Source organism: Pan troglodytes, chromosome 18 (genome assembly GCF_028858775.2).
Source record: "Pan troglodytes isolate AG18354 chromosome 18, NHGRI_mPanTro3-v2.0_pri, whole genome shotgun sequence".
In the NCBI taxonomy this organism is placed as follows: Eukaryota; Metazoa; Chordata; class Mammalia; order Primates; family Hominidae; genus Pan; species Pan troglodytes.
This window is the reverse complement of record NC_072416.2, coordinates 30,793,207-30,813,399: the sequence shown is the minus strand read 5'-3', so window position 1 is coordinate 30,813,399 and position 20,193 is coordinate 30,793,207. Positions and strand designations below refer to the sequence as shown.

Below are 20,193 nucleotides of genomic sequence, written 5' to 3'. Positions count from 1 at the left end.
AGCAGTAGTGTTAATCATCATGTTAGATTTGCAGCATGCTTTTATAGTGGCTCGTCAGTTTCATACTCATTCATTACCTGATGTCATCCAATGCCAGGTAAAGCCAGCTCATTCATGATCCTTAAAATGCTTGGAGCAGAACTCCTCTGTGCTTCCTCAAGGGGTGTAGGAGCTGTCACTGGGCAAGAGCTCTGGTGGCCTGCCCCTGTCTTCACTTGACCCACAGCTAGCTGACTTTGGGAAGATGCTCTCTCTCAGCTTCATTTTCCTCATTGTAGAACAAGATTGGACTTGCTGTGCTCTGGGGTTTGTTTACTTCTGTCTTAAGATTCTGTGATCGTGTTTTAGGATTTCTTGGTAGCATGCCTTGTGTTAATGTGCCCAGTAAGTATCTTTTGAGTTTAATACTAGGCATGCAGATATAAACATCCATCCTCCTGGGATATGTACCTGGGAAAGGGAAGCAGATGGGACTGTGAAGAGAGAGCCTACTCTTGGCTGTATTACTTACTTTAGACAGTTTCTGCAGAATAACTATTTTTATCATTTACTTTTTTTGGCTGTTTAATTAAGCCTTCTGACTGGAATATAAATAAGTATATAAAATATATGTATTTTAGCTCCTAGTGGATATGGTTTGTTGCCCAACCAGTAGATGCAAACATTTTAATGTCTAGGCTGTGTAACCGTGGTGAAAATAAACCTGGCACCTGAGAGAATAATTCTTTCCTATTGTATCCTTTTCTCCATTTCTCTTTCCCATATGCCCAGCTAGCTGGGAGCAGCCAGGGGCAAGGTAGAGGGTACCGGCCAGTGGATGGTATTTTAAAAACTGTTTATTTCAAAATGATTTCAAATAGAAAGATTTCGAGGAATAAGTTATACAAAGATCTCTCATACCCTTTACCCAAACTCACCTACCGTTAATATTTTGTCCTGTTAACGTTATTATTTGCACGTTCCCTCTTTATATGTATATATAGACATATATGCATGTACATGCATGTACATTCACACACACATGTATTTTTTTCTGAACAATTTTAGAGTAAGTTGCCTTTGTCATGGTCCATTGCCCTATATCATATATTTCTTAATAGGGGCATTCTCCCACATGACTATGGTACAGTTATCATCTTCGGTTAATAGAACATTGATTCAGTACTTTGATCTAAACTACTATCACCTGTATTCCAGTTTTGTCAATTGGCTCAGTCATGCCTTTCATAGCATTTTTTCCCTCCAGTCCAGGATCAATCTGTGGTCAGGTGTAGCATTTACTTGTCATGCTCTTTAGTCTTTAGATTTGTTGTTTAAAATTATTGAAACCAGGCTGGGCACGCTGGCTCAGGCCTGTAATCCCAGCACTTTGGGAGGCCGAGGTGGGCGGGATCGCTTGAGGTCAAGAGTTCAAGACCAGCCTGGCCAACATGATGAAATCTTGTCTCTAATAAAAATTCAAAAAAAATTAGCCAGGTGTGGTGGCGGGCACCTGTAATCCGAGCTGCTTGGGAGGCTGAGACACGAGAATTGCTTGAACCTGGGAGGTGGAGGTTACAGTGAGCTGAGATTGTGCCACTGCACTCCAGCTGGGCGATAGAGCTAAACTCAGTCTCAAAAAAAAAAATAAATAAAAAATAAAGAAACTGGTGCACCTCTCCATTGGTAGCTGATTGATGAGTCTTGTTTTTATGCATTCTCCAATACTATGTGGATGAGGTTTCCCAGCATAAAACGTACCATCCTCTGTATACAAAGATGTTTCCTCTAACTGGTCTCCGTGGGGAGAAAATATGCTGCTTCCATGTTATCACTGCCACAGTGGGATCAGTTGAACTTCCTGGCCCAGACACCTGGCAGTCATCTTGCTTCTAACTCTTGGTCCTCAGCAGTAATTAGAGGAAGAGACAGGCAATCTGACTGGGCACTTTGTGCAAACCCAAGAAATAATACAGGAATGTTCTGCCATCGATCAACTTTATGGTAGTTTTAGATTAAAGCAGAAAAGTGCTTTTTAATGACTAAAATTATGTTTAGATGCAGCCAGAGTGTATGTTTTAATCAAATATTAAATGTCTGTGTGAAGATATTGTGCAAAGTTATGTCTAGATCTAAGCTGCAGACAAGAAAAGAAGAAGCCTTTCTCATGCGAGGGGATGACTTTGTTCCAGATTGTGTTAATAGAGGGGTGGGCGCGCCTGCCCAGCCTTAGCAGTCCTGTTACATGCTGTGGTTGTCTGTTTGTTTGCTTCAGTAGAAGACATTTTTTTTTCTCCTGCAACTCTTGTACACAATGTTTAGAATTAATTACATCAATGTATATTTGTACCTCGGTCTTCCCTCTGCTTGGCCTTACCCTGTCCTATCACAGTCAGGCTAAGGAAAGGAACTCACATGGGTGTGGCTGGGGCTGAGATTCTGGCTGGCTGCTCACTGGCTGTGTGTCTTTGAGCTAGTCATCCGGTGTCTCTGGGCTTCCCTGATTGCGCTGCTGACTGCTAGACTGTGGAGGGTCAGTGGGCTTCACCACTTTTTCTTTTTTTTAAATAGAGGAATAAAGTGAGATTTCCACTTCAATATGCTGTGCTTTTTTTTTTTTTTTTTTTTTTTAAAGGAAGTGTCAGCTGGGCGCGGTGGCTCGTGCCTCTAATCCCAGCACTTTTGGAGGCTGAGGCAGGCGGATTGCTTGAGCCCTGGAGTTTAAGACCAGCCTGGGCAACATGGCGAAACCCCAGCTCTACAAAAAATACAAAAATCAGCTGGATGTGGTGGTGTGCGGCTGTGGTCCCAGCTACTTGGGAGGCTGAGGTAGAAGGATAGCTTGAGCCCGGGAGATAGAGTTTGTGCCACTGTACTCCAGCCTGGGCGACAGAGCAAGACCTGTTCCTCCAGAAAACAAAAGGAAAAGGAAAATATCTACGGGCTGGGATGCAAAAGAGCAGTAGTGACGGGAGGGAGAGATGGGAGGAGGCCTTGTTCTGAATGTCGTTCTCCTGACTGGGGCTTCCTTGATGCACTTTTCTAGCTTTCTGGCTTTTTGAGCTGAATGACTTCAGGAGGGGGATAGGTAGATGTCACTCGCCCTGGTTCCCATGCATGTTATTTTAAGCTTAGTATTTCATCTCATACTTGTGTGCAGGCCTACAGGTCAAAGATTTTTTTCTCTCTTCTTTTTTTTTTTTTTTTTGCAGTGGTGAAGGGTGTAGGGAAGTGAGAGTGATGATCTGAGAGTTTAGACATCTATGGTAATCCTGTTAGCTTTCAGAGAAAGTTTACATGAGTTTGAATATCTTTGCTAATCGCATGTGTTGTAACACACCGGATATGTTTTGCATGCTTTTTAACCTTGGTTGGCAGCAGGGATAGAATCACTTTTCTTCGAAACCTTTATGTACAGCAAATAGGGTAATGACACTGTTCTAGATATGCCACAGGGATATTTGAATGGTACTCTGGGATACTAGTCCTCATTTTGTTGAGGTTTGGTATTTATGAGCCCATGAACCTGAATATAGGAGACCCATATGATTCACCTCCTAGTAGATTATACAAAATGAGGCTCTGGGAAAGGATGGCAAAAAGCTTAATAGAAGTGTCTTTAAAAAATAGTCATTTTTGGCTGGGCATGGTGGCCCATGCCTGTAATCCCAGAACTTTGAGAGGCATAGGTGGGAGGATTGCTTGAACCTGGGGGTTTTAAGACTAGCTTGGGCAACATAGCAAGACCCCATCTTTATTTAAAAAAAATTTAAAAAATAGTCATTATTCCCCAATATTAATTTTGTAAAAAGGTTATGCTTAGAGGGGGTTGTTTTAGAGGCCATTAGGTAACATATTACAGATTTAATCAGGGTTTGAGGAAACCACCTTCTAGCTGCCACATCTTAGGGAAAAGCACCTTATTATCCACCTTCAGTCTCAGTGTTAGCAGTCTCCTGTTTTTCAACACAGATTGAATCTGCGTGTGAGCAGAAGTCTGCTTATGGTCAGAACACTTAAAGGGGAATGTAAAGAGTCACATGTATCTTCAATTTGGAGGAATTACCAGTATTCTTGAGAAACTGAAAGTGATACCAACAGTTTTCTTGTTCCTTTTACTCTCTTGAATTTGGTCTTTAAGATAGTTGAGCACCAGCCCATGGTAGATATTGTAGAAAATACAGACATACTAGATAGAGCATCTTTCCAGACAGTTGATGTTCTGGTTAGAGAAGCCTAATATCTATGACGTATGAACAGTGACTTTCAGCCCACACTTCATGCCTGACATTGTGTTTACTATGTATTTTACATTTTATTTAATTCTCAGAATGACCCAATATGTTAGGTACTTTTACTGTCCCCACTTGTGCACAAGAAGAAACAGTGACACATTAAATAACTAGGCCAAGGTCAAGCTGCACATTTGGATTCAAACTTGGGGAACCTGACCCTAGAGCCTGCATTTTAAAACTTTTGCCATTCTGAAATGACCAGAGAACAGCACCAAGGGCAAAATTCTGTAGTACTGATTACAAGACAAAGACACAAGATGTAAATGACCTGATCTGTACTGTAATCTGTGTAGGAAAATTCATGAAGGTTAAACTATAAATTGCAGTCTCAGAAGCAAATGCAGGATGGGGCTAGGTACTCGCTTATGAGACCATGAGTGTTCAGATTGGAGTGGCTTCCTGTGGCGAGTGACGTTGAATCAGGTATGCTTTCCTTCTTATCCTCCTAGTAAACTTCTTTGCTCTTCAAAACCCAAATCACCCCTGTGAAGCTTTCTTTCCTTCAGATAGAGTTAGTTTTCTCTTTGGTCTTCTGAGGCTGTTTATATGTACGCCAGGACTACAGGATGTAACTGCTAGCCCACCTTCAGTTCTTTGAAGTTAGGGACCGTCTTACTCATCATTGTATCCCAGGGGCTTAATTTAAGCAATATCAGTTACTTAGTGAGTATTGAATTCTCATTTCTCCAACAAATAGCTGAGTTGCTTAGTCACTCCAGAATTAAAGCTAGGTTTAGAATAATTGGAGCGGTGTGATGGCATGTGCCTATAGTCTCAGCTTCTCAGGAGGCTGAGGTGGGGAGGATCGCCTGAGCCCAGGGGTTTGAGGCTGCAGTGAGCTGTGATTGTTCCACTGCACTCCAGCCTGGGGTGATACAGCAACACTCTGTCTCTAAAAAAAAAAAAAAATTAGGCTGAATGCAGAGGCTCCCACCTGTAATCCCAGCATTTTGGGAGGCCAAGGTGGGAGGATCACTTGAAGTCAGGTGTTCAACCCCAACCTCGGCAACAGAGCAAGACCCAGGCTCTGCAAAAATGAAAATAAAAATCAGCCAGATGTGGTGGCATGTGCCTGTAGTCTCAGCTATTTGAAGCTGAGGCAGGAGGATTGCTTGAGCCCAGGAGTTTGAGGCCTCAGTGGACTAGGATCATGCCACTGCACTCTAGCCTGGCAACAGAGTGAGACCATGTCTTTAGCAAAAAAAAAAAAAAAAAAAAGAATAACTGGGGCAGAAAAATCTATATTTAAGAGAATTTATCTGGCGGTAAAGTACTGTTTGGATTGGAATTGGAAAACCTGGTAACCAGGTAAAAGCAATTATAGTAATGTAGGCAGGAGATGATTAGGGCTCCGTAGAAATAGTGGTGAGGGAGAAGGTACAAACCTGCGAAAGAGTGAGAAGCAACAGTCCGCAGACCTGATGGTGTTTGCTGTGGATGGAGAATATGGGGAAGAAGCAAAGGCGATCTCAAATTATGTCACCCTTCCACTTCTTCCAAGTTTTAATTTTTTTAGGTGATTATGGGTCTTGGTGGACTTAGTAGTCCCTTAATAAATGAGTCAATGGCATAGATCTCTGAACTGCTGACCCATGAGCAGCAAAGTAAAAGGAGCAGATAAAGTCAGGGCAGGCACAGTTGCAAGCTTATCACCTTTGCAGTTTTAACTGTTTCTGGAACAGAAAACTTGGGTTTGTTTTAGATCTATGCAGAGCTCTCCAAGAGTATATTCTGAGCCAAGCTTAATTCGTCATCCTGCCCAAGGATTTTAAGTGTATGTGCCATTTGCTATTGAGGTGAGCCAAGTAACTCTTGGGGAAGCATAGGCTTATGGGGTTGTAATACCTTGTGCTGCCATCCTGGCAGCTCTGAAGACAAGAGATGGTTCCTAGAAATCAGGAGCCTCATGCTCACACTGTTACCTGCAGGCTTATTGCCAGTCCCCAGAGCCATAGTTGTGCTGATAGAGCTAAAATACAGTTTCTAAAGAGTCTGATAACACCAACCTGGACTTTAGAAATGAGGATTTTAAAACATTAAGTGTTTAAAATTGCAGTATATATTTACACAGAAGCAGATAAATTGTAAAGTTGATCATCTTTGTGTAACTAACACTCAGATAAAGAAATAGACTATTACCAGAATCCCTCCTCCTCCAAGGTAACCACTAGTCTGATTATAACACCACAGATAAGTTTTACTTATTTAAATTATTATTATTATTATTTTTTAAGAGGCAAGGTCTTGCTCTGTTGCCCAGGCTAGAGTGCATTGGTGCAATCATACCTCACTGCAGCCTTGAACTCCTGGGCTCGAGTGATCCTCTTGCCTCAGCCTCCCAAGTAGCTGGAATTATAGATGTGGGCCACTATGCCTGGCTTTTTTTTTGTTGTTGTTAAAATTAATATAAAGTGAATAATGAAAGGTTGTGTTTTGGTTTCTTTCACTCTACATTGTGTTTGTGAGATTCATCTGTGTTGTTGCATGTAGCAATATTAATTCCTGTTGTCTTATAATATTCTTCTCTATCAAGAAATCACTATTCATCCATTCCAGTGGTGACGGATATTTGGGTTCTTTTGACTTTTTGGGTATTGTGTATAATAGTGCTGTGAACATTTGTGTATGTTTTCGTTTGGTATACATGTAAAAATTTCTGTTGGGTATATATCAAGGAGTAGAATTGCAGGGTCATAAGATATGCATATGTTTAGCTGTCAGTTTTCTAGAGTGGTTGTACCAGTGTATACTCCCACCAGCAGTATATGCATGTGCTGGTTGCTCAGCCTCCTCATCAACACTTATTATTGTCAGTCTTTTAAATTTTAGCCTTTCTGGTAGATGTGTAGCACTATCTTATTTTAAATTTGTATTTTCCTGATAACTAATGAGGCTGAACACTTATTTATAGGCTTTTTGAATACCCTCTTTTATAAGTAATTATTTGCCTGTCCAAAAAAATTGAAGTCCTTTGTCTTTTTTTTTTTTTTTTTTTACTGATTTGTTGAAGTTATTTTATGCTCTGATATGAGTTCCCTGTTTCCATATTGCAGATAGCTCCTATTTTGTGGCTTTCTTTTACACTCTCTCCATTGTGCCATCTGATGAACATTTCAACTTATCAGTCTTTTCCTTTATGGTTAGTGGTTTATGTGTTCTGTTTAAGAAATTTTTCCCTACCCCTAGATTGTGAAGATACTCTGTATCTACAATCCAACTGGAATTTTTGTGTGTGAATGTGTCTCACTTAGTTTTAAACTAATCTTATCTTTCCTTAGTTTGTCAAGATCTGAGGCTTAAATCCCAAGCACAAGGTAGGAGGCAGTCAGATAAATTTTCTTGTTCTTCATAAATTAATGCAGCGCAGGAGATAAAGTTTTTGAATAGCCTTTGGGAATGGAAGCCTTGTCTCCCTACCACACAATGGCACTTGGATTTTGTTTTATGTTCTTTGTCCCTTTCGTTACTTGAAAGTGTAATCTGCTTGGAGTATTACCTCTTCCTCACTTGCAGTTAATTCCTTAACTCACCCAATCTACTTTCTGGCTTCACCACTTGCTTGAAACAGCTGGCCGAGGTTCCGGTGGCTTTGTTGCCAAACGGGAGCCAGGGAATTCTCCAGTATCCTTGAACCAGTATCCTTGAATGTGCCTTCTATGTCTTTTCTACCTCTGTTCTGCTTGTGTGATGTTGGCAAATTCTCGGCCTCCTGATTTTTACCGCTTATACATTTTACATAGCTTCATTTTGAAATCTAGTCTGAAAAGCCCCACTAGATATGATTGGGAGAAAGCCCTTAAACCTGAGGGCATGAGTCTCTAGTTTCAAAGTAGGCCTGACCACTTTTGTTGTTTTGCTTTGGTCTGTTTTCATTTGGTATCTAAGACCAAATAAAAATGAGATCAGCCATAACTACAGATTAGATAATTCCTTACGGTTTATGTAGCAGTTTTACATGGATCGCCTGATTGGATCTCATATCACCCTGTGAGGCAGGTATTATTGTTACAGATATAGAAATGATTAAAAATGCAAACAGCACTTATTTGTTCTTGTTGAGAAACACCTGGTAATGCCCCGGATTTGGTTTTGGAGCTTCCTTTTTCATGTAGCCATCATTTAATGGGAAAATGCATCTGGGTTTTTTTTTTTTTTTTTTTTTTTTTTAAACTAGTGAAGTGTAGTAGTGAGAACGGGGGAAAGAGTAGAACAAGGAGTTGCATCTGTAACTGACTGCAAACAGTCCACTGAGATAACTCAGTACCTTTGGGCCAGCCCATCTGGGATTCTTAGGAGTACTTTTGTCCTTCCACTTTCTGCAGGAACCGTAACTTCTTGGGTTGGGGCAGAGAGTAAAGGGTAGATGGGACTGGGAATGGTGGCAGAGTTGGATTCTTTTTGGAGATTATCAGGAACTTGCCAGTAATCATTTATTTCTCAGATCTCTTCCTCAAGAATCTAGTACTAAATAAATGTTGGTGGTTGATTGCCTGGATGTGATAAGCTCAAGTTTGCTGCAGGATCTACTTTAAAATGATTCAACACAAGAAGTTATGGAGAGATATGATTTGCAGATGTGTCCTTAGTTTCCAGGAACACATTTTGGCTCCAGAAGAACTATTGATTTATTTTAACATGTGCTATTTTTTTTGATTCTTCTGCATCTTCCCACAGCCTTTTTATTTTAAATAGCAAATCCTTTTTTCAAATGAAATGGCACACCAGACTCGATTTATGAAACAGACTACAGCGTTCTTTTATTATGTACACTCATTTTAGAGGTTTGCATTTATAGCCTTTATTTATAAAGTCAGTGAGAACAGTGAGGCTGTTTTGATCAACACAAACACTTGAAACATTTTAGAAGATTGCAGTCTTATTTTAGCTTCACTTTTCAGTTTATTTTTGGGTTTGAAAAAATAGATAGTTTTTAATAAAACAGCTTGGCTTGCAAGCCAAGGATATTTTTTAGTTAAACCGATATGGAAGTTTGAAAGAGGAGTAGGGGGCTAGGCTAATCTTTATCCTAAATACAAAGTTCAGAGAAGAAAGTCTCTCTCACTCACAAGCGCTCAAAGTATTGTACAATAATTCATCATTCAGTGTGTTGCAGTTCAGGTGTCATTGCAGAGCCATCATTCTGTGATCTCAGTGTGGGAGGAACTTGGCCCTGTGTTCTGTGTAGTGAGTGCACTTGTGTGTGTTGGTTGGTGTGCACATGCTTGTGAATCAAGTCTGATTCAGCCTCTGTAATTGGTACTGAGAAGTGCTGGTTTTTCCTCAGAGATGAAAATTTGTTCCTCAGTCTTCACAAAGTCAATCACCCGACGGAGGCCGCTGGTATACTACAGTTTGACATGTGACACATTTGAGTGTGGGCTTGTTGTTTTAAAATGCAGTTTTTATAGTCAGGTCTCAGTCCATGGGTGATGGAGAGGATATGGGGAAGGGAGATAGGTGGGAAGAAAGAAGTTAAGAGATAATTAAATAATCACAACTGCTGCTGGCTCTTGATTATGTCTGGGGTAGAATTATACCAGTGATGACTCAAAAATGGTTTGGGAATGGTTACCTTTTTGCAGGCAGGTTGTGTGAAGGAGTGTTAACTCAAGGTCATTCCTGCGACTCCTACTTGAGTAAGAATAAAGGAAGTGGGTTTTGGGGCTCCATATGAACCCCAAAGGGAGGGGATGGGTACTGGGGGCCTTGAGCTGACTCTCCTCTCATTTCCAACCTGAGCAGTTCTGCTGAGAGTCTGGCTCTCACTGTGGGCCTGTGGTTTACAGGAGCTAATTTTGAATCCCTAGTTAGCTTGGCTCTCAGCTGCACTTTAATCTCTGTTGGCTGCTCACGTGAGATTGAGAATTGACTGTATGACTCCTGGAATGCCTTCAAAAACCTCCAAGAATCCATGGCCAGTTGCAGTGAGTGACTCACACTTGTAGTCCCATTGCTTTGGGTGGCTGGGATGGGAAGATCGCTTGAGCCCAGGAATTCAAGGCTGCAGTGAGCTATGATTGCACCACTGTACTCCAGCCTGGGCAAACAGAGACCCTGTCTCTTAAAAAAAAAAAAAAAAACCACTCTCCCTGGTTACCCCCCCAAACCCCTGAGAATCTATGAAGCTGTTTGATATAAGTGCTGTGAATCAAAATATGGCAAATTATTCAGACACAGGGGAAATGTATCAGGGATGGATAGTCTATGAGGAGTTCTGGCCTTCTTGAATCTCTCTGCTCTGCCCATTCAGGAAGGGCCAGGGGCTAATTTGCTTTCAATCATTATTCCAGAGTTGAATTTTGAATTTCCCCTTTCCTTAGCATATATAATTGAAAATCAGTTGCACAGTAGCATGAATTTATAGAGGATGCAACAACAACGTTGGGTTTTGAGCCAGCTGGGAAATTCCCTTCAGTTTTTTCTGGCATATACCATGCATTTGAAGAATGTTGAACCAAGATTTTGAGGAAGTAAATTGCTCTTGCTGTTGAATGTGACCTAGAAGGAACTGAGGAACAGTGGAACTGAAGATGCAGCTTATTGATTTTTTTTCAAATTCCTTTGTTAGGCATCTGAAGAAGCCTCTCTCAGGGCATTGGAAAGTCTGATGACAGAATTTTTTCACGATTGTACAACCAATGAAAGAAAACGTGAGATAGGTAAGTGGAGCATTGACTTGTAAAGAGGAATTTATAATGAGGAGGCCCTGGTAGGGAGGAAGGAGTTGTTCGTAGCCGTGACTGGTCAAGTCTGCGTGCTTTCCACTTGAATTCTTGCTCTTTTCGCTCTGGTTCTGTTGGCTGGTGGCTGGGGAAACCCCTCCACTTGACCAAAGGAAAGAAAATCCATCACTGTGGATCTTAATTTCAGCAATGTTGTTGAACTTTCATATAAGAAGCCTGTGACTTTTTGGTGGGGGCGTCTAGGGTGGGGTGGGACAGGGTCTCGCTATGTTGCCCAGGCTGGTCTTGAACTCCTGGCCTCAAGTGATCCTTCCATCTCAGCCTCCTGAATAGCTGGGATTATAAGTGGGAGCCACTGCACCTGGCTGGTTATTTAAAGAGAAATAGTAACAACTCAGGAAAGTGTCAAAATGAACATGTTTTGCTGTGCAGAGGTCTGATCTGAACCTAATAGTGCCCAGAAATCCCATAACTGGTATTACTTTTGGGGGCTTCCCACTGCCTGGGCAATGTAAGATCCTGTCTCAAAAAAAATTTTTTTTTTTTTTGTTTTTGAGACGGCATCTCATTCTGTTGCCCAGGCTGGAGTTCATGGGGCGATCTCGGCTCACTGCAACCTCCGCCTCCTGGGTTCAAGCGATTCTCCTGTCTCAGCCTCCCGAGTTGCTGGGATTACAGGTGCCCACCACCACCCCCGGCTAATTTTTTGTATTTTTAGTAGAGACGGGGTTTCACCGTATTAGCCAGGTGGGTCTTGAACTGACCTCAAGAGATCTGCCCACCTCGGCCTCCCAAGGTGCTGGGATTACAGGTGTGAGCCACCATGCCTGGCCATTAGTCTTCGATATTCTGACACTCTACTGTATTCTTTGAAGTCTTGTTTTAGATTATAATTGAAATGCTTTTGATTCTTTTAATTTTTGGTTTGTAAATCAAATATTTCTCACCTTCTGTTTCATGAATTAAACGTAGAACCTTCTGAACATGTTCATATTCTAATCTGATCTTAAAAGAGATTTAAGTAGCCAAATGCTCCAGATGCCAAATTCGAGTGCAGGCTGAGGGGAATCCAGGGGTTTGTTTCTATACAGTAGGCTTGTCTTAGTTCAGTTCTCTTTGTACCTAGTCATTGTAGCTTTATTTGAGTGTGTGGGCTTGGACCACTTATTGCTTCTTTTCTATGGTCTTGGGATAAACTCCAGGCTTTTCCTAGTTTGGTCAGAGAAAGGAAGGAAACCTTTTCTTCAAAGGGCTCCACCCACCCTCCAGCAAAGGTAAATCACTAGTGCTCTAGAAATTGATAGAGCTGTTAGCAGGGACCTCGAGACCATGTGGTCATTGTAGAGTGGAGGAAACAGAAGCATCAGGGGGGAGCAGTGACTCACTTGGGGTCAGACTCAGAGTCTAGAACAGAGCCCAGAGTTCCTCAGATCCAGTCTGGTTTGACTTCACTTTGGGGATTCACATAAACCTTTGCTTAATTATTAGGGCAGGCTGTTAGCTTCCTTTTATGGATTTGTAATTAACTTTTATTTTTATTAAAATAATGTTTTTGACTAGGCATGGTGGCTCATGCCTGTAATCTCAGCACTTTGGGAGGTCAAGGCGGGTGGATCACTTGAGCCCAGGGGTTTGAGACCAGTCTGGGCAACATAGCAAGACTCCGTCTCTACAAAAATATGTTTCCCCGCTTTTCTTATGTCTCCTCAGGAAAACAGCACCATTGAGTGCTATGGCATCCTATAGAGAACTTCAGTCTTTGGTCATAGCATTAAGAGCTCATGGTTTCATAGCCCCATGAGCCCTCTTTGAAATGATCTAAAATTAAAAGGCTTGGATTTTTTTTTTTTTTTTGAAATGGTGCCTCACTGTCGCCAGGCTGGAGTGCAGTGGCGCAATCTCGGCTCACTGCAAGCTCCGCCTCCCGGGTTCAAGGGATTCTCCTGCCTCAGCCTCCCAAGTAGCTGGGACTAGAGGCACTTGCCACTACGCCCAGCTAATTTTTGTATTTTTAGTAGTGACGGGGTTTCGCCATGTTGGCCAGGATAGTCTCGATCTCTTGACCTCGTGATACACCCGCCTTGGCCTCCGAAAGTGCTGGGATTAACGGGCATGAGCCAATGGGCCCGGCCTTTTTTCATTTTTTTTTTGTTTTGTTTTGTTTTAAGAGATAGGATTTTGCTCTATCACTCAGGCTGGGTGTAGTGGCATGATCATAGCTCATTGCAGCCTCGGCCTCCTGGGCTAAAGCTTCAGGCACACCAAAGCATGTTCATTTTGACACTCTCCTAAGTTGTCGAGTTTTTTTTTTTTTCTTTAAATAGCCATCTGTGCGTGGTGTCTCATGCTTATAATCCTAGCTATTCAGGTGGCTGAGACAGGAGGATCACTTGAGGCCAGGAGTTAAAGACCAGCCTGGGCAACAGAGCAAGGTCTCCTCCTGCCTCAGCCTCTTGAGTAACTAGGACTACAGGCACTTACCACCATATCTAGTTAAGTTTTTCATTGTTTTGTAGAGACAGGGTCTCAGTGTTGCCCAGGCTGGTCTTTCAACTCCTGGCCTCAAGCAGTCCTCCTGCCTCAGCTTCTCAAAGTGCTGGGATTACAGATGTGAGCCACTGTGCCTGGCCTTTCCATGGATTTTTTAATGAGACTGCCTCATTGCATTTAGCTTAAGTTGTAGGGAACTAGCAGAGCAATGAATTGAGGATTAGAAGAAGCTGCTGTGTGTTCTGCTTTTCCAAAGGCTTTCTAGAATCTCTCAAGGTTGTGGGCCTTTGCACTTTTACCCTTTTTGGATTATATTTCATGACCAGTGCAGCAGGTCAAGGTGACTAAGGGACAGCATGTCCAGAAACATGATGGTAGCCCCGTAATGCTTGCTGCCTTGTGGGTTCTGGCTGATGCCATCAGCAGCCTCAGGAGGAGGAAAACCGTTTCTAACCAACGTGATGTGTGGACAGGGCTACTCGCCGCAACACTCGTCATTGTTGCTCTTGCCACCGGTCTATTCACTTTTTTGGTGGCAGTGTTTTAAAATAAAACCAACCCAAATGAAGAGTTAGCCGTTTTGAATTCTCTTGCATTTTTTTCCTTTCCTATCTTTGTAGAGTTAGTCTTAATCTTTTCTTTTTCTGCCTTTCTAGCTGTCATTTTGTGTGTGTGAACAATGTAGGCTCCACTGAAGATTTGTAGAGGAATGGTGAGGCCCTAGAATGTAGCTCATATTCAGACGAAGTAAGTTAGCTAGCAGTTTTAAGAAGATGGAAGGGTACTCTTAGAACATTCCAGCCACACATTAGCTTAAATAAGAACTTTAGCAGTGAAAGTTTCTCTGCCTAGAGAAATATCCATAGCGAGGTTATTGGCTTTTAGGTGGCTGAAAACATTGTCAGTGTCCATGGTCACCTCAGACGCAGAAAAATATTGTATGATTTATTCTTTCTATCTTAAAGAATCCGCCGGTTTTGACATCATTTACATTATATGCAGAGAGACATGTTTAAATAATAATAAGATAGCCCAGTCTTGTCTAATTTCATGTATTTTCATAGCTTTCTTTTGTTGCCATTTAACTTTTCCAGAGGAGCTTCTTAATAACTTTGCCCAGCAAATAGGAGCCTGGAGATTCTGCCTGTACTTTCTCTCCAGCACTAGGAATGACTATGTAATGATGTACAGTTTAACAGTTTTTGAGGTAAGTTGTCAGTAATTTTATACTCTTCTGAAAAGGATTTTGTAGTTGTATTGCCATATCATTAGCACTAGACTAGAGCTGTAATGTGCTGGGAGAGGGTAGCTCAGCTCTGGGATGTCGTCCCACATACTGTCTTTATGTAGTTGTCTGGTGTTTGGGGCATCTTCCATCTTCCACACTAGAAAGGTAAGATGGATGGTTGACTTTAGGGTTAAGTAGGTAGGTCATTTGTGGTAACATGTAACTATTCCCTGCCTGTTATCATTGATAAAGGAAAGATAATTAAATAAAAACATTTTAGGAGGAGAAATAATAACCATAATACCATCATCCCCAACAACAAAAAGTTTTATTTATCACCTCTCTTCCAATCCTTGTCTTCTGTGCCCCCCTTTAAAAAGCCTAACTGTAGGCCGGGCGCGGTGGCTCATGCCTGTAATCCCAGCACTTTGGGAGGCCGAGGCGGGTGGATCAATGAGGTCAGGAGATGGAGACCATCCTGGCTAATAAGGTGAAACCCCGTCTCTACTAAAAATGCAAAAAAAAAAAAAAAAAATTAGCCGGGCGCGGTGGCGGGCGCCTGTAGTCCCAGCTACTCTGGAGGCTGTGGTAGGAGAATGGCATGAACCCGGGAGGCGGAGCTTGCAGTGAGCTGAGATTGCACCACTGCACTCCAGCCTGGGTGACAGAGTGAGACTCCGTCTCAAAAAAAAAAAAAAATCTAATTGTAATCATATTGCCCGTGCTATTTTGTATTCTACTTTTCCCCACTTTATTTTATATCCCCACATGTGGTTATGACACTGTTCACCAAGGCATTCTCCTGTTTTTGAACATTGAAGTTGCTTCTGTCATTATATTTTGGTGGCCATTAGAGACAGTGGTGTAAAAAAGTTTTTGCACATACAGCTTTTTGTTTCTGTTATTTGGCAGTTCTTCCTAGGAATGGGACTGTTGTGTCCTAAGATTTGAATACTTTTATTATTCTTATTGCCATATTGCCCCAAACCTTTATTTAAAGAGGGATTCTTGTTTATTGAAGTGATAATAGCTACCTGTGGGATGAAAAGCAGTTATTTTTGTGTATAGGTTGTTAACTTAAAAGATGTATATTTGTTTTTCAGAATCTGATCAATAAAATGTGGCTTGGGGTCCCATCTCAGGATAAGATGGAAATCCGTAGCTGCCTGCCCAAACTCCTTTTGGCTCACCATAAAACCTTACCTTACTTTATCCGGAACAAGCTCTGCAAAGTTATTGTTGATATTGGACGTCAGGATTGGCCCATGTTCTACCACGACTTTTTTACTAACATTTTACAGGTAAGGATATGCCTAAGGAAACTTTATCTTGTGAATAGTTTGTTTGTTGAAGTGATTATTTCCTTGTCCTGAAGAGGACTTTTAAGATTAGCAGTTTGGAACTGCAGTAGTGAGGTTATTGTAGGACTGATTATCGCATTCACTTAACTTTATATTTATAAGACATATTGTATCTTTGTGCGGTGGAGAAAGTGGGGGAGAAAAACCTAATCTCTTTGTTAACCTCTTGTGCAGTTTGTTCAGCCAGTATTTGAAAGCCTGTTAGGTGCTGTACTAGGTGTTGGGGGTACAAGGGTGAGGCTTTCAGTAGTTTCGGCGTTTAGTGGGGGAAATAGCTGTGCAAACAGTAATTACTCAACAATATGGTAATTATTGTGGAAGTATATGCAGAGTGCTGTGGTGGCATAGCATGTAGACTTGGTGTTGTTGGGCTGAGATGTGAGATGGTGAAGTGGCAGAGTAAGGGGCTAGATTGATGGGCAGAGGCCAGGCCAGGAAGGGTTGGGGGGTTCCATTGTGCAATTCGTAGTTTTTCCTAGGGAGCTAATGAAAAGTTTTGAGGAGGGAGAAAACATGGCTACATGTTTATGGTGGAATGATGGCTAGCTGGGGTCTGGATTGCAGAGGGGCGAGGTGAGAGGGAAAGAGGCAGGGTGTAGAGGATCTGAGCCAAAAGGAGACGACCTGGTGGGTGGAGGTGAGGCACCCAGGGGATGGGGGCAGGAGGCCAGTGACAATAGGTGAGAGGGGAGAGAGGGGAGGAATCTAGAATGACTTCCAGTTTTCTGGCTCAGATAGATTTTTCAGGCCAGGGTTGAAAGAAGGGGAATGAATTTGGGCAGAAGATGGTGAATTCAGTTTGATAGAAAATGCATTTAAAATTTGTGTGTTCCTTCTTTGTAATAACTAATGAGACATTAGGAAGTGTGGATCTGGGATCAGGATTTGGAAGTCAGAAGGGAGTAACTGGGACCTAAAAGCTATGAGGGAGATGCTGTTGCTCACTTGAATCCTGTGATCAAGTTGGAAACATTTTCATGTATTGAGCTAGTCTTGGGTATGCAGGAAGTGGGTATTATATACAGTTTATAGAAATAAAGTTCTTTGAAAATTGTTTATAGTCTCAGTGACTGTAGGATTTTCCAGAACAATATCATTTTCTAATGTTCTGCCTGCTCTTCATACAAACCATTTTAATGATGCAGCAATTCAAAAAGAATTCAGCATCCAAAGTGCTTCTCTCAGATTGTCTCTCAAAGGGGCACAAAAATTCTTCATTTAGTTTTGTTTTGTACAGTGCTTCATTTATCTAGAGATTTATTGGGTTGTTACTGCAAAGGAGATTCATGCCTTTATTCAAGTAAACTATTTGTTGAACACTAAGCACATGAGGGGATATAGTAATGAACAAAGACCAAGTCCCTGCCTTCCTGGAATTTATGATCTCAGGGCGGGGATGGGGGCATCAACAAACAATAAACAGGTACACACTTGGAGGTATTTATAAGTATGATGAGAACTCAATCCAGGGAAGGGGAAAGAAACTAGCGGGGGTTGTGTTTAGATGAGATGCTCGTAGAAGGCTTTTCTGGGGACAGATATTTGAGCAGAAACCTGAGTGGGGGTGATGGGGTGCACCACGTGGGTCTCTAGGGGAACAGTATTTTGGGCAGAAAGAATAGGAAGTGCACAGGACCTGAGGAATGGCAAGCAGGCCAGTAGGCCTGGACTGGGGGGACACGAGGTGGGAGACACTTCCCTGGCGTTCTGTCCAATACACTTGCCTTCAATCCAAGTTGAGGACGGTTATGGTAACCCTCTCCAAGGCTCTCTTAAGTGGGCGTCAGGGAAGCCCACTGGAGACAGGAAAGACCAAGAGGGTTGGGAGTCTAAGTGAACCTATTCCTGGGTTGGTTAGTGGTGCGTCCTGTGACAAGAAGAGAGGGACCTTGAGACGGAGAGTCACAGGCCTGATGATAGCAGGTAAGGTGGAGCCACAGTTCCACCGCTGGGATTGGTCCCTTTGATGAAGAACAGAACGTTTCCTGGCTACATTTGAAGTATAATTATTTGTAACAAAAGATGGATTTGGAAGAGAGCACTTTTAGGTGAAGGGCTTCTGGAGGTTTAAAAAGGCTAGTTGTCCACTGTTCTCCACCACCTCCCGCTTTCACCCCCTTCAGTATTGACTCCTTTAACCTCATGTAGCTTTCGTGACTTTGAAACATCATATAGTAGAAGGAGCCAGACTGTGAGGCAGCAGGTTTGGGTTCTGCACCCAACTTGGTGTAAAGTCTTCTTTTTCTTTTCTTTTATTTTAATAAATAGAGATAGAGTCTCACTATGTTGCCTAGGCTGGTCTTGACTTCTTGGCCTCAAGTGATTTTCCTGCCGTGGCCTCTCAAAGTGCTAGGATTATAGGCGTGAGCTACTGCCCCTAGCCTAAAGTCCCCTTTGATTTTAGCACCTCCTGCCACTTATGTAAGCTTCCCTTTCTTTCTTTGTAAAATGAGAGGGTTGGACTAAGTGATCTTTGAAATCCTTTCCAGTTATGTTATGTCCTGCTTGTTATTTATTCTTGTGAACTAGACAATGGCATATAAGCCTTGTCAAGAATGATCAGTACTCAAGGATCAGTGCCCAATTGCTGACATTTCTGATAATATAGTGGAGTTATCCCTCTGTATCTGTGGGGGATTGGTTCCAGGACCTCCTTGGATACCACAATTCATGGATGTCGAAGTCCCTGATATAAAAAGGCATAGTTTGCATGTAACCTATGCACATCCTTTTGTGTAGGTTAGACCATCTCTGGATTACTTCTAATACCTAATAGAAGGTAAGTGCTCTGTAAATAGTTGTTATACTGTATTGTTTAGGAAATAATGACAAGAAAAAACTATACATGTTTACTACAGATGCAGCCATTTTTTCTTCTTTTTCCTGATTATGTTCTATCTGTGGTTGTTTGAACCCTTGGATACAGAACTCATGGATATGGAGGGCTAACTGTAAACATTTTCTTCAGGTATTGGTAAATAATGCCAAACTGGTTCTGGAATCCATTTCACCATCACTTGATCCTTTGAGTAAATCATCTCAAGGGTTTTTTTTTTTGGCTCATGTTGTGTTTGCAGTCTGGGGTGCATGGTTTTGTTTTTTTTAAACGCTGTGACAGTTTGTTGGGTGGTATCTATGCAGTTTTTGTTATAATTGTGGTGACCACCATAACCAGATAGAGAGGAGTTGATTTGGTAACCCAGCCTTACGTGCGGTGGGTTGCTTATACCCTTTCTAGGCTCCTGGAGAAGTAATCGAAATTGAAACCGACCGCTTTCCTTCCCACCTGCCTGCATATACGTCAGCACACACATAACACTAATGGTTCTAGAACCTGTTCTTCAAATTCCTGAAGTCTGTTGAGCAGAACCTGTGGTCACATTGTACCTGGGGCTAGAGACTTAAGGGGCAAGCAGCATAGGAGAGAATTGCTGTTTCTTCTGTTGGGTCGTGTAATAAAAACAATGGAACCTTTTCAGAAGTTCACGCTAGAAACCTGAACTTGTTCTTCAACCTGCAGGAGCTTATTGTCTGTTAAATTGCAGAGATTACCTATGTTACAGGCTTAAATTATAGATGTGAAGATGGTAAAGGGAGACACTATTTTAATAAAAAGCTTCCTGGGTACAAAGCTAATGAGAGGAAAAATTACACATTTTATCCAACTCTTTTTCAAGTAAAGAATAGCTTTCTTTTTTCATCTGGCTTCTTGCCTGACCTTCTCCCCTTTCCCTAAATGGTGAGAGGAAGGAGAGCTTGCAGATAGATTTTCCATATCATAGGGGATTTTTATATCTGGGAAGCACAGCATTTCATATTTATAGGAGGGTGTATATTGCCAAATGGGATATTTGGCATTACGAGTCATTTCCAGCTGAGAGAGTAAGGATGCAGCCTGGAGGGGAAAATAGAGACAAAAGAGGTAGAGGAGAAAGAAAGGAAAAGGAGGAAGTAATGGGAATCTTTTAGAATATAGACTGATAAGCCAAAGGTCTCCAAATGGAAAGAGATGCTTACCAAGGATCAGTTCTATTTCATTGTGTGAAGAGAAATTTCCTGTCCTCCCTACACTGCATGATCTGAATTTAAGTCAGTGTTAGAAATAGGCCCAATTTGTAGAAAACGAAGATAAAAATTGTGGAGAATATACAAAGTTT

General features: G+C 41.8%; 1 protein-coding gene and 1 non-coding gene across 8 annotated transcripts in view; one reads left to right on the top strand and one right to left on the bottom strand.

The window, feature by feature from the left end:
* The window catches only part of XPO6 (exportin 6), a 114,019-nt gene that overhangs the window by 20,091 nt on the left and 73,735 nt on the right, over positions 1 to 20,193 (top strand). For 6 of the 7 annotated variants that reach the window (XM_054669057.2, XM_016929688.4, XM_016929685.4 and 3 more), the window contains 3 exons: positions 10,843 to 10,933; positions 14,542 to 14,654; positions 15,779 to 15,976. In XM_054669057.2, coding sequence (XP_054525032.1) covers positions 10,843 to 10,933; positions 14,542 to 14,654; positions 15,779 to 15,976 — 402 coding nt within the window. The remainder of the gene's footprint in view (positions 1 to 10,842; positions 10,934 to 14,541; positions 14,655 to 15,778; positions 15,977 to 20,193) is intronic. The other variant, XM_016929689.4, reaches the window with a different exon arrangement.
* Positions 12,652 to 12,777, bottom strand: LOC112205942 (small nucleolar RNA SNORA25). The gene has a single exon (XR_002940078.1). It is a non-coding gene; the product is annotated as a small nucleolar RNA SNORA25 (small nucleolar RNA).